Source organism: Hyaena hyaena, unplaced genomic scaffold (assembly GCF_003009895.1).
Source record: "Hyaena hyaena isolate Hyena2069 unplaced genomic scaffold, ASM300989v1 scaffold_181, whole genome shotgun sequence".
Classification (NCBI taxonomy): Eukaryota; Metazoa; Chordata; class Mammalia; order Carnivora; family Hyaenidae; genus Hyaena; species Hyaena hyaena.
In genome coordinates this window covers 1,862,322-1,876,999 of record NW_024080813.1, presented here as the reverse complement: position 1 = coordinate 1,876,999, position 14,678 = coordinate 1,862,322, and the positions used below count along the sequence as shown (strand labels likewise).

Genomic DNA, 14,678 nt, shown 5'->3' with positions numbered 1-14,678 from the left:
TTGGAACTTAAATTTGAGACATCCAGTCCTACTGGTGGTTATCATCTCAAGGAACTGCTTCAACAAATGACTCAGCGTATTTTTACTCACCTGTCTGAATACACATACTTAGCAGGAGGTGAACTGAGTAAGAAGCCAGGAGAGCAACTATCAGCAGCAAGATACTAAAATATAAAAGAGTACATGGTCAACCTCCCCACAAAGGTTTCTTTTTTGAGGTATCTTATTAAAAAAAAACCAATTCTTTTTCACATTCAAATGTTCACAAAGATGATCTTTAAGTTGGATTGTGGCCACTAAAGAAAGTAAGAAAATATTATTCTGCATTTACCAAATTTTATTTAAATGAAAATATATTGCTTTTAAATTAAAAAAACAATCAGAAAGAAACAAACTGTATTTGAAACAAAACCGTATTTCCCCCTTCAGCACGCTTGCCTGCTGACTGCTGGTTCAGCCATTCGGTGATCTTGCAATACTTCCCTTTTATAACTATTTCTTCCTTTCTAAATCCAAACAGAAGTTTTGCTGGTGGAATCTCATTGTCTTCTTTTTCCTTCCCTCTGTCTCTTCTCTTCCAATGATTGTACCTCCCACCTATAATTTATAATACCTCATCTATAATACTGAATTAAGACTGCATTTCCGAGCATTCAACACACACATCCACCAAGCCAAACAAATGCAGTCAACACATTTGATGTGTTAATAGCACACTTCGAAAAGGTGCAGATGATGAAATAATTGGAGTCCTTTCACTGAAAGTGGGAAGAGAGACAACATGCATAATTTCCTACTTATTCTCAGGGAGATGCTGACAAGCTTCTAGAAAGCCAGCTCTAGCGGAGCATACCCCAAAAGTTACTTTTGGCCCACTTAATACTTGTTATTAAGTAGCAAACCTGAGAGGTACACTGGTCACTTGCACACAAGTATACCTGAAGCCTCACAAAATAACAGTTTGGTGTCACTGCATGGCAAATGTGATATGACTCAGTGAGGACATGTCTGGTGGTATATATCTGCATGTAAGACCCTGGAGGACAAAATGTGATTTTTTTCAAAGAGAACCCAAACGAAGTCCTATAATTATGTCTTGCCAAAATGTCACATACGGTTTCAAAGTTTTAAAATTCTGAATGTTTGTTAAAAAACAAGACAAACAGAAGAGAGGAATCAGAAATGGACTCTTAATTATAGGAACAAACTGTTACCAGAGAGTAAGGGGCTACAGGATGAGTGAGACAGGTGATGGGGATAAAGGAGAACACTTGTTGTGACGGGCACCGGGTGTTGTACTGCAAGTGTTGAATCACTACAATATAGTGATAATACTGTATGTTAACTGGAGTTAAAATAAAAACTCTTAAAAAATGATGAGGGGCACCTGGCTGGCTCAGTCAGTACAATATGCAACTCTTAATCTCAGGGGGGTGAGTTCAAGCCCTACTTAGGCGTGGATCCTACTTAAAAAAATTTTTTTTTTAATTTAAAAAAATTATGAAAGTTTGTGTATATACCCCATTATAAAAGCAAGCTGGGTTCCTTAAAAGTTGGTTTGCTTGTCAAGAAATTCAAAATAAAAGCAAAAAATAAACCTAAATGAGACTATGCATTTTAAATTTCCTGGTAAAATGGGTCTGCTTCTACTGATAAACAAAACAAACTTGCTGATGCTAAGGATTAGGTCTAGTTCTAAAGGATTTCAATTTAGCAGGGAAACGAATGTGCAAACAAATCATTACCACACATTATAACAGAATGAATAAAGTACTATGGAAACACAGAAAAGCCAAGAATGTCTCCTATTTTGGGCCAACTGGCATATGAGTTGAGTGTAGATGAAGAGGAATAGGAACAGAACACATGTGTAGACTCAGGGAAATAAGACTACCTAACAGTCGGAGGACAGGAAAAGATGGAGAGAAATGAAAAGATTATGTGCTTTCCACACAATTTCACACAATTGCTATTTACAATTAATCTGTATAGCTGATAAACTTTACTTCACTTTGGCCAACGTGTGACACAACAAATAGCCACTTCTTAACGTTATTATAAACAAATACAGGTTGTTTCCATTTTTAAAAATTTGTCACACTTTTGGGAAAAAAAAAGTACAAATATAGCATCTCTCCAAACTACAGACTAACAATAATATATAAGTTGCAGGAAAATGGCTAAACCTTTGGAAATGATTTAACTAGAAATTGTATAACACCAGCTCTGGAGCCTCTTTGCTTCTCAGTGTACTATCAAAATGGGGGGTGGGGGTGGGGGGTTGAAAAAACTCACCTAAATCCAAGGATGCCAGTATGAGCCATAACATAAGCTAAGCCAAGGATGCCACTTCCCATGATGGCATTTGTCAAATTAAACACAGAAAAACCAAATGAAACACCTGGGGATCCCTGTCTGTAAAGTTCCTGCAAGCACACAAATTTAACAGTGTTAAGTGTTTGGATGGTGAAGTTCAGATTTCATCAAGAAATGAATGACAAGCCATGGAGAAAGTCTCCTGCAAACCACAGGCACTACGAGACCCACTAAGTCCTCAAGCAGCACTGGCTTCCTTTCTTCCCTTCCCACCTCCCACTAGCACAGTGCCAGAAAAGACTTGTTTCCTAGGAAAATCATCTCCACCAGCACAGAGACCAGACAGGCTTCAGGGAAAACCATGACTAACCTTGTGACTGCAAAAGGTGAAGATAGGATAGGAATGGGGTGGGACAGAGAGGAGGGAGAATAGCCTCAGCTCATGTGATTACTGAAGAATTCCTGACTCAGCTTGGGGCCCCTGTAGACAATGGCTGCTTCCCAATTACTAGGACTGCAAAAGTAATCTCTCTATATTTAATGCATTAAGTCAGCTCAAATGCAAGGATGATCGGGAATACCTTGCAATGACGATAGAATAAATAGAAGCAATACACGTTGCTGTCTACCGAGGATATCCCTGAAAACACCCTCTGCCAAAACAGCATTTGTGAGCAAAGTCCTAGAAATTGTTACAGTCCAGAGACTTGAGTTAAAAAGCCGAGGGACCCTTGCACAGGTTTTAGGGTCTGGGAAGTGCTATGTATTTATTATCAGGCCACTTCTACTCCTTCACCGCTAAGAATCTCTTGTATGAAGAGGTTTCTAGGAACTAATTACTAAGTCTAGAGAAGAAAAATCTTGTGACTCTGGCAAAAACCTCACAAGACTGGTAGAGGGAAGAGGAAGTCGAGAAAGACATTAACAGACAGCACTAAGTTACATAACGCCAGGGCTGCTCATCCAGTCTGGTCCCCAGCCCCCAAACGGTGCTGCACCTCTTTCACCTGTGTCTGTGCCTTTACTTTCTTTCTAGAGCAAGTTACGCTGCAATTGCATTCATGCACTCGCCGGATCTCATCTGCATCTGGCTCCTGCCTTTGGGCCCCATTCCCCAAGAGTCAGGCTCCAGGTTCTCCCTTCTCCCCGTGCAGCACCCCCACCTCCTTCTTTTCCTGGTCTCATTTCTCAGGCGTTTCAGGAAAAAGGCCGGAGGCCTGCAGCACCCAGAAGCTAGCGGAGGAAACTTACGTTGCTTAGCAACGGGCTCAACTCTTCCGCCTCCGCCGCTTCAGACCGCTGGGCAGAGACGTACCAGCTTCGCTCAGCGTTGCTGATCCCCCAGGGCGCTTCCATGCTGCTTGCAGGCCGACTACCAGGTCCATCTGCGAGCTTCTACCTCAGTTCTCCAGTCATTAGCCGCGCCGGAGGCGGGGCGGGGAACCCGGCCCTTCCGGGTTTCCGTACTTCCCGGGGCGGGGAAGAGAGAAGGGAATCGACGGGCTCTGATGACGCTAGCCCCTCGGCGGCGAACAGTGATGATGTCATCGAGGGCCAGCCCTTCCAAGAGCGACTCTTTTCCGAGGCGCAACGGAGCATGAGGTGAGGGGTCTAGACTTGGAGTCAGTCACCGAGGGACGCCGGGAATTGGGATGGTGACGTTGGTGAGGTGGTGACCGCAGTGCCCCTGATCGGCGAGGCGGAGGGTCGGGTGGCGGTACCGGTCCACCAAGGTCTGCTCTCTGCCACGTGCTTCTTGGCGCAGAAATGTCGCGAGGTCGCCCGCCGCCTGGGTGCTGAGCCTAGGTCCTAGTACTGGGTACGAAGGAATGTGTTTAATCTGTTCAGAAGCTTTCTGATAGAGCCTTTAGCCACATTTTACATGTGGGAAACCGAGACTCCGATTAAGAAATTACAAGATCACGCAGCTGGTTAACTCTAGACCGAATTTGAACCCTGTGAAGTTTAAGAATTGCTTTACACGGTCTGGGGCCGGAGCCTCTCCCCTTCCAGTTACTTCTTGGGTATTCTAGAAGGTAAAGTGAATAATTGATACTGTTAATGGAATAGACATAGTACTCCACAAAGCCTGAGACCCCAAAATACTGAAACCAAGTTATAGACAGGACTTGTAGTAAAACATTGAAGACAAACAACATACCAATCAATATATTAAGAATACAGGTTCTGAAGTCAGTCAGATAGACCTGGTTTTTAATCCTTGCCCAGGCGCTCACAGCAACGAGACCAGGTGAATTAACCTGATTCTCACCTTTAGTTTGCTCGTTTACAAAATAAGGATGTAATACCACACACCTCCCAAGATAGATAATGTGTGTAAAGTATGTACCACAGCCTCTGATGTAATAAGCATCCATAAGTATCCTAGTAAATATTGCCATTAGTAAAGTCATAAATATAATGACCATTTCATTTAGAGACGATCTTCTAACTGAAACGTCAGCCTTCCAATCTCAGATGTATTCTGTAGAAAATTGTGGGTGGAGAGGTTCATTGACTATAGGGAGGCTGATGGATCACTAAGTCCTTGTCCTGGCAGCAGATGGGTTGAAGGTGCAAATTTATTATTTACTACTAATAAAAGATAACATATCATGGAAAAGATAGTATACTTCTCACACACCCCTAGAAGTTTCAATAATCAGCATTTAGCATGTTACTTAAAACTGTAGAACTTAGAAGTTTTTATTCTTAACGTATTGTGAACATGTAACTTTGTAGCTTTAAGTGCATCCTTTATTCTTTTAGGACCTTATGGAGGCGATTTGGATTCTCAGTACTTTTCAAAGCGGAAAGCTGTAGAATATCTGAATCAGAACCATTAATTCCACTCGCTGGGACATCACAGATACAGAGGCTCAGCAGAGCACCTTGTATTTCCTTGTTGGATCAAAGGAGAAGATTCTCCACCATGACTGAAATAGAAACAAACCAGAGAGACTCTGAATTGTTTTCACCACCCTCTAATGTTCGAGGAATGACAAAACTTGATAGAGCAGCTTTTAAAAAGATGGTCACCATCCCAGTACTTAAAGTGAGAAAAGAAATAGTCAATCAATTGATGCGATCCCTTAAAAGGGCAGCACTGCAGCGCCCGGGCATAAAACGTGTGATTGAAGATCCAGAAGATGAAGAAAGTAGACTAGTTCTGTTGGATCCCCATAAAATATTTACTGATGATTCCTTTGAGAGCGCAGAACTCAGTATTTTAAAGCAGCTTAATGTCAGTCCACAGATATGTAAATATAACTTGGAACTCACTTATGAAAACTTTAAGTCAGAAGAAATCTTGAGAGCTGTGCTTCCTGAAGGTCAAGATGTGACTTCAGGATTTAGCAGAGTTGGACATATTGCCCACCTGAACCTTCGAGATCATCAACTACCTTTCAAGCATTTAATTGGTAGGTGTGTCTTAGTCATATTCATGTACTAGAAAGTAAGTTCTAATTTTAGTTTTTAAAATTATTTTCTTAAATGTCAAATTACAGAAGCAGCACATGTTATCATTTGAATTTTAAGCTGCATCTTGGGCTCCATACCCTTTCTTTTGAGAGTCATTTTGGAATACTCTTTCCAGAGTGATAGCAAGCTCTAAAAATCAGTTCAGGCATTTCTGTACACAATATACAAGCATAGATTAAACTCAGATCTTTAGCTTTGACAGAATTATTTGGCACCTCGTCATTTGGTACATAGGATTTATTAGGCCCTCAGGACTATGTTGAATTCTAGGTTTCTGAAATTTGAGTGTTTACCATCAAAAGTTCAAGTCCCTGTTTATTCATACTTTGATTCAACTGATTGAGCCCCTTCTATATGTCTGTCACCATAGTTTGTTTTTTAGTTCCCTTTGCCATTTAGAAATGATGCTTTTGGGGACACCTGGGTCATTGAGCATCTGACTTTGGCCCAGGTAATGATCTCATGGTTCATGAGTTCAAGCCCAGTGTCCGGCTCTGTGCGGACAGCTCAGAGCCTGGAGCCTGCTTCAGATTCTGTGTCTCCCTCTCTCTCTGCCCCTCCCCTGCTCATGCTAGGTTTTTCTCTCTATCTCTCTCTCTCTAAAAAATAAACATTAAAAAAAAAAAAGTGCTTTTGTTTGTTGTACCTCTGTAAGCCCATGTTTGAGCCTGAGTTCTTTATTGTTTGGGACAAAAAGAAGTAGACTAATCACAATTGTAGTTATCCTTATACAAATGTTTGTTGTCTGGGTATTCTCCAGATTAAATTTTTTTTTTTAATGTAGAATAATTGTCAGAACTTCTGAGATTTATTTTCACCTTTAAAATGTCCACAGGGCACCTAGGTGGCTCAGTTGGTTGATGGATTTCAGCTCAGGTCGTGATCCCAAGGGTCGTGGGATCAAGCCCCATGTCAGGCTCCATGGTGAGCATGGAGCTTGCATGGGATTCTCTCCTTCTCTCTCTCTCTCTCTCTCTCTCTCTCTGCCCTCCCCCCCCCCTGCTCCATTCCCCAGCTTGCATGGACTCTCTCACTAAAGAATAAGAATAGAATAGAATAGAATAGAATAGAATAGAATAGAATAGAATAGAAAACAAAACAAATATAGTTCTCAGTATTTTCCATGATTAGGATTTGAGAAATATGCTATTATGCATTTCCTTTGTTTTTATTGATGAAAGGGGGCTGATAATGCATAATGATAATATGATAAATAATTAAGCAGATCTTTATAATTATGCCTGGGTACAAATGTCAAAGATAAGCTTTCCTCTGTATGAGTCATCACCTGTCAGAACTCAAAACATCCCTTTTGGCGTCCCTATTTTATTCAGGGGCCCCCCTGGATTAAAAGTGAAGCATTTTCACACAGCAGTGATTTTAAAGCTTTTGCTATAGACTTTCAGATTTGGTTTTTTAAATTTCATTCCTCATTTCAAACTATTGTACCTTAAAAATTGAGTTCTGATACCTGAAGCAGAACAGGATAAGAACAGTGATCCGCTAGTCATATTCAAAATCAGGTGTCTAATTATCAAAAAGAAATTGGGCAGATTCTATATCAGCGTGTTTGTATTATTGACAACTTTTTACCACCTTATAAACAAGTTATCTTTCTTTATGCAATGACATGACCTACAGATTCTTACAATTTTTTTAAGTGTTAACCAAAAAGTAGACTTTAAGTAAAGGGTATCAATATACCATTTCTGGTGTATTTTATTATCTTTTTCTGCTCTGGCAAATATTTGACAAAAAGAACAATTTAAGTAAATGAACATTTTACTTAGATAAGACTCTAAAGAATATGTTTCTTTTATTTGTAAACTTATTTTACTGGTACGTATATCCAAAGTGGAGGCATCTATTTCAAGTACACAGTAAGGCAGACATTTGATTAGGCCAGTGGGAACAGGCTGGTGATTTCTGACATCACTTGTTCCCATGGTCCTTACACTTATTCTTTCTGTTCTTTACCTTATGGTCTACTTTTTTACTTACTGTTGTGTATTGAGATTTAATTTAAAAAAACATGGAAAAATATTAGACCCAAACTCCTCAAAAATTTTTGTTTGAAAATGTACCCATAAAGGGTGCCTGGGTGGCTCAGTCGGTTAAGTGTCTGCCTCCTGATTTCTGCTCAAGTCATGATCTCACAGTTCATGAGTCTGAGCCCTGCCTCACTGTTCATGAGCTTGAGTTAGTGCAGAGCCTGCTTGGGATTCTCTCTCCGTCTCTCTCTGCCTCTCCACTGCTCATGTGCACACTAGCGCACTCCTTCTCTCTCTCTCTCAAAATAAATAAATAAAAACTTTAAAATATACCCATATGCTTTTTTGTGTGTGTGTTTGTATTAGAGGCTGGTAGACATTAATTAATTTTGCTAATCTGAATTTTTAGAATTGCATGCCATGATATACACACCAGCTGCAATTTTTGTCTATAAACCAAAAGAAATACAGTTTTATTTTCATTTCATATTTTCAGTTTTATTTTGCAACCGATTGGCAATATTTATGAATTCTTATCTTTCAGGTCAAGTTATGATTGATAAAAATCCAGGAATCACCTCAGCAGTAAATAAAATCAATAACATTGATAATACATACCGAAATTTCCAAATGGAAGTACTGTCTGGAGAGGAGAACATGATGACCAAGGTATGGAATATTTTATTTTCTCCTAGGTACAAATTATATCAGGATTAATGTTTTGAATCAGAGTAGATGTCAAAGACTAAAACTATTTATAATAACCCAATATTGATGTGTATGTGGGAATGTGAGCATTTATGTATCCCTTTGATGGAGGTGCAAATTTGATACAAGTATTCAGGAAGAATATATGGTAATATATTACCATGAATAGGTACATCCTTTGACCTAGCATTCCATTAACAGTAAGTTATCTCAAGGATATAATTGGAGAAAATTGTAGTGATGTATGTACTAGGTTCTACAAAGGAATAGAAACAACCTAAATGTTCATCAGAGAATTGATTAATTCTGGCATTACAACACAATGGGATACTCCATCTAACGATTACTGAGCTCCACACTTACTAAATTGCCCGTTGATAGAGTAAGTGACAAAAAAGGTAGTTGTAGACTAGTATATATACATAGCTCCATTTTAACTAAATATCTATGTAAATATGCACATATATCAGAATGTTAACAGTGGGCATATTTTTGTTTGATATAGTAGTTACCAGTGACCTTTGTTCTCATCTTTATACTCTTCTACAGAGCACATATTTCTTTTACAAGAAAAACAAATCTATTGCAAAGAAAAAATATTTTTATTATGTAGGAACAGATTCCTGGGATAAACCACTTTCTCATCCTCTACCTACAAAATCCTCTGAAGTCCTGGATAATATAAACATTTTTGAGCCAAAAGTCTTAGATAATTATATGTTAACATTACGTGAAGTTTTGTAGACAAGCTAGGAAATCCGTTAACTTCTCTCCATAACTTGACAAAAATTTTAATAACGAATTCTACTCTTAAGATATTAATCTTTTTTTGTTTCAAGTTTTTATTTAAATTCTAGTTAACAAATAGGGTTATATTGGTTTCAGGTGTTGAATTTAGTGATTCATCACTTACACATAACAGCCAGTGCTCATCCCAACAAGTGCCCTCCTTAATGCCCATCACCCATTTAGCCCATCTCCCATCCAGCAACCCTTGGTACTCTATAGTTAAGAGTTTCTTAAAGTTTGCTTCCTGCTCTTTTTTTGCCTACCCATATGTTCATCTGTTTTGTTTCCTAAATTCTACGTAAGTGAAATCATATGGTATTTGTCTTTCTCTGACTTCTTTCTTTTAAATAGGACTTTATAAAATCCAGAAGAGAATTTATGCAAATTAATTATTTTTTAAGATTCTGGGCCACATAGATTTAGGTGAATATTTTAAGTATAATATTATTTCTCCATAATTTAATTGTAGTAGAATATTAAAACACCATTTACTACATACTTACTATTAAGCCTAAGCTAATGTTTTAAATATAAGAAATCCTAAGAAGCCCATAAGATAATGGTGGTTGTTTTGTTTTGTTTGAAATTTGTTTATTGTTTAATTTACATCCAAGTCAGCATACAGTGCAACAATGATTTCAGGCGTAGATTCCTTAATGACCCTGACCCATTTAGCCCATCCCCCTCCCACAACCCCTCCAGTAACCCTCTGTGTGTTCTTCATATTTAAGAGTCTCTTATGTTTTTGCTCCCCTCCCTGCTTTTGTATTATTTTTGCTTCCCTTCCCTTATGTTCATCTGTTTGGTATCTTAAAGTCCTCATATGAGTGAGATCATATGATATTGGTCTTTCTCTGACTAATTTCGCGTAGCATAATACCCTCTAGTTCCTTCCACGTAGTTGGAAATGACAAGATTTCATTCTTTTTGATTGCCGAGTAATACTCCGTTGTATAGGTATACCACATCTTCTTTATCCATTCATCTGTCTATGGACATTTGGGCTCTTGCCAAACTTTGGCTATTGTCGATATTGCTCCTATAAACATTGGGGTACATGTACCCCTTCGAAAGAGCACATCTGTATCCCTTGGGTAAATATAATGGTGGTGTTTTTTAATATTCTTTTTATGCAACTGAAGTAACAAGAATGACTGAGCTGGGTTTTTGGAGCCAGGCTTCTGACTCCAGAGTGCATGCATGGTCTTTCCCTGTATAACCTCCATGGTCTTCTGCTTATGTGTATTGTGTGGGATCTGATCTGGCAAGTAAGATTTGAATGTGAATCCTCTGCTGGTGTCCGTGCTTATCTCAGCATACCCTGATTGAGTGCTGTGTGTTCTTCATTTGGTAGCACCCGTTAGGGTAGCAGGTAGCTTCCTTCTCAGATCTAAAAGTTCTCAGAAACTTCTGTGATTTTTTAAATGGCTTCTGATTGATTTCTTTAGTCAACTGAAGTTTGTTCTTAGGATATATTTTATACTTAACATTTATACCATAAAATAAATATAAAAACTCACTCAGTATAATTTCTTTGCCACAAACAGAATTACATTTAACTTTAGGAGCTCATGCAACATAAGTACTCTGTGTCTATTGTGAGTAAAAAGATTGCTGAGAGTGAGTCGGGCTGAAAGTAATGCTAACTGAGTGCATTAGGTTCAAGGACTGTGTGTGTAAAACCAGAAGGATACTTAAAATCTAAGTTATTTAAACTAGTACTATGCTTCACCTTAAAAAGGGGGAGTAGAAGGGATATTTCAGGAAAAGCATCCCAAGACATATTCAGACTTTGCAGGTTATAGATCTAGAGTTTTAGTTGGCAGAATAATGAAGAAACATTTCCAGCTCTGGAGCCTTAAATGGCCAGAGCATCTGATGTGGTTGGGAGGAAAAACTATTTACACAAGTTTGAAGGCAGAATATTCCATGAAGGCAGAATATAGAAGATGTATCTCTATCAGATTTGTAGAACTTAGGAAATTTTCTGGCCTTTTGATTCTTCATCCGTTAAAATAAGGGGCTTAAAGTGATGGCTGAGGTCACATGCCATGACTGTATTTTTAGTTTTATTTTCTGTTTTCTTTCATGTTTATAATAGTTCCAAAAAAAAAAAAAAAAGGCACACAGTTTTAAATTTTTTTTTTTTTTTTACAAATAGTTTATTTCTTAAATTTTAAATTTGTTCAAGACTTAGCTTCGCCAAATATATTTAGTTTAATCCATGAAAACTCAAATTGGGAAAAGAGAAAATAGGGGAATGATTTGTTCTGTACACTGGCTGTAGTTTGTAGACATGAAATTCGTAAAGTCCAAGTAACTGTCTAAAAACATAGAAAAAGACCTCGAAACCCAGTGTGTACATGGCACGTCTTTTTTTCCAAGATTTAAAAAAAAATTTTTTTATTTATTTCAAGAGGATGCACACACAAGCCGGGGAAGGGAAGAGAGAGAGGGAGGAGGAGAATTCCAAGCAGGCTTCACGTTGCCAGTGCAGAGCCTAGCGTGGGCTAGGCTCAATCATAGGGGAATCATTTGTTCTGTATACTGGCTATAATTTGTAGACGTGAAATTTGTTCATGGTTCAATCTCACGAACCATGAGATCATAACCTGAGCTGAGATCAAGAGTTGGATGCTTAACTGAACCACACAGGTGCCCTGGGACAAGACATATCTGTCATGCCTCCCTCTTACAAACTGAAAACTAAGGAGGATTGTTTGCTGAGTGGAAGTGTTGTCTGCAACTTTAGCTAGTCATCATGAAGATATGTTTTGTGTTGTTTCAAATTATAGGTTTATTTCCCTGTCAGGTGACAAAATAAGAGTATGATTAAGCCAGTCAGTTGGTCTGTCTAAAAAAAAATGCCTCATGTGATTTGGGAACCACTTTATCACCCCGTAGAATGAGATAGAGAATCATTTGACTTTAAAGAGATGACTTTTCTTAGGTCAAAGTCTAATGCAGGTTGTTAATTGGCTTCAAGAATAGCATAAACACCAGAATTCTAATTAAAATGCACTGTTATTTGCTCTTAATTCAAATGTGTGGGTATACTCATCCGGTTTCCATGGTTGGAATTTAAGACTAAACAGGTTAACCAAGGAATAATGTCTTTTTCAGGTTCGAGAAAATGGCTACACATATGAATTTGATTTTTCGAAAGTCTATTGGAATCCTCGTCTCTCTACAGAACACAGTCGCATCACAGAACTTCTGAAACCTGGAGATGTGCTGTTTGATGTTTTTGCTGGGGTTGGGCCTTTTGCCATTCCAGTAGCAAAGAAAAATTGCACTGTATTTGCTAATGATCTCAATCCTGAATCTCATAAATGGCTATTGCACAATTGTAAATTAAATAAAGTGGACCAAAAGGTGAAAGTCTTTAACTTGGATGGGAAAGACTTCCTTCAAGGACCAGTCAGAGAAGAGTTAATGCAGCAGCTGGGACCACTGTCCAAAGAAAGAAAACACTCTGTGCACATTGTCATGAACTTGCCAGCAAAGGCTATTGAATTTCTCAGTGTCTTCAAATTGCTATTAGATGGGCCGCCATGTGGCATTGAACTCCTTCCCATAGTGCACTGTTACAGCTTTTCCAAAGACCCTAATCCTGCTAAAGATGTTCAGCAGCGAGCTGGGGCTGTGTTAGGCATTTCCTTGGAGGCATGCAGTTCAATTCACCTAGTAAGAAATGTAGCCCCGAACAAGGAAATGTTATGTATCACCTTTCGGATTCCTTCTGCTGTGCTCTACAAGGACCAGACCCTAACTCTAGGTGAGCAATTTCTGGGAAATAAAATATAAACTATAATACCTTTCATGTAGCTTTAATATACATTATATTTGGAAATAGGTTAAACTAATTCTAGTCAGATACTTCAGTTCAATATTCCTTGACACTCAATTGTGACTGGTTTCTCCCAATTCTACAAATGTTAGTATGACATACACACTGTTCAATCTAGTAGAAGGTTATTTCATTAAAATAATCTGCAGGCATGTTACTATTTCATGTATAAGTTGAGTATTAAAAATCTTTAAAATGCCATATTATTTGCTTTTTAAAGGTATTTTCTAATGTTAAGTATCTTACCTAAAACAGGTTTTTTGGCTTTGTTACAGAGAATCAGGACGACCCACCTCTTAAACGCCAGAAGACAGAGAAAGTCTTTTCAGAAGAAAAAACTCAAATTGCTTCAGTCACATAATTGGAAATGTTTTCTCCATCTGCCCACTAGACCTTTATGTAATGAAAAAAAGTTTGTATTATTTCATACAATTTTAGCATTCATTTTAGTATTGACCACTTATATTTTACCCTTGCTAAGTTGATTATCAAATTAAAATTTAAATGAAGTAAGTCTACTTTATTTAAGTTATAATCATAATCTTATAATCTAAATTATATCTAATTTTGCATTAGATAAATATATTTAAAAATTGATTATCTCCTGGGAAAATAGTTATTGGAGGTGGGATAATTGCCTTCTAACTAAGAAAGCACTATTTTCACTTTGCAGTGATCCTCAGTTGAAGAGTGTCCCTAAATTTTATAAGTACCCCTAAACTGTCACTGTATAAGTAATTAAAAATGAAATTATTGGGGGCGCCTGGGTGGCTTAGTCGGTTAAGCGTCCGACTTTCGCTTAGGTCATGATCTCGCGGTTCGTGGGTTCGAGCCCCGCGTCGGGCTCTGTGCTGACTGCCAGCTCAGAGCCTGGAGCCTGTTTCAGCATCTGTGACTCTCTCTCTCTGACCCTCCCCTGCTCTCGCTGTCTCTCTCTCTCAGAAATAAACATTAAAAAAATTTTAAAAATAAAATGAAATTATTTAGATCAGGGATGGTAAACTATACCTGACAAGCCAAAGCTAGCCTACCACCTGTTTTGTATGGCAAATAAATGATCTGAGCATGGTTCTTACACTAATGGTTGAAAAAGAATTCTAAAAATCTTGTGATATGAAAATTATATGAAATTTGAATTTCAGTGTCCATAAATACAGTTTTATTGGAACACACCCTGCTTGTATGTTTACATGCTGTCTGTGGCAGCTTTTATGGGATAAAAGCAGTGTTGAGTTGTTAAAACACGGACAGGAAGTGATTCTTAGCGCTTCTTGCTGTTCAGCACACTACAAATCACAGTGACATGGTTGTAACTCAACAGCATTTTGAATGTCATGTAAATCACCAAAGTATAATACATTTTTATTATTATTACCAGGGTATAGCCCATCATTTCAGAACAAGAAAATTGGACTTCTAATGTGCTTTGAAGGCACGGTGGAGAGTCCGTTATTTTGATAATGAACTAGATAACAATTTAACTTAAGCTAAAATACATTGACGTAATCAATAGAAGCACTTATCTAGTATTTCACTCACAG

The 14,678-nt window shown here is 38.2% G+C and overlaps 2 protein-coding genes across 6 annotated transcripts in view; one reads left to right on the top strand and one right to left on the bottom strand.

Moving 5' to 3' along the window:
- SLC38A6 (solute carrier family 38 member 6) overlaps nucleotides 1-3,754 on the bottom strand; it is a 73,792-nt gene extending 70,038 nt beyond the window's left edge. For 4 of the 5 annotated variants that reach the window (XM_039240780.1, XM_039240777.1, XM_039240776.1 and 1 more), the window contains exons 1-3: nucleotides 3,568-3,754; nucleotides 2,296-2,426; nucleotides 91-164 (exon numbers count right to left, since the gene is read on the bottom strand). In XM_039240780.1, coding sequence (XP_039096711.1) covers nucleotides 91-164; nucleotides 2,296-2,426; nucleotides 3,568-3,672 — 310 coding nt within the window. In that variant the 5' untranslated portion in view covers nucleotides 3,673-3,754. The remainder of the gene's footprint in view (nucleotides 1-90; nucleotides 165-2,295; nucleotides 2,427-3,567) is intronic. The other variant, XM_039240779.1, reaches the window with a different exon arrangement.
- A 107-nt stretch (nucleotides 3,755-3,861) lies between these two features.
- On the top strand, nucleotides 3,862-13,926 carry TRMT5 (tRNA methyltransferase 5). The gene is made up of 5 exons (XM_039240762.1): nucleotides 3,862-3,918; nucleotides 5,086-5,738; nucleotides 8,335-8,459; nucleotides 12,411-13,065; nucleotides 13,413-13,926. The coding sequence occupies exons 1-5, from the start codon at nucleotides 3,914-3,916 to the stop codon at nucleotides 13,496-13,498; spliced, it is 1,524 nt and encodes a 507-aa protein (XP_039096693.1). The 5' UTR covers nucleotides 3,862-3,913; the 3' UTR covers nucleotides 13,499-13,926.
- Nucleotides 13,927-14,678: the final 752 nt, after the last annotated feature.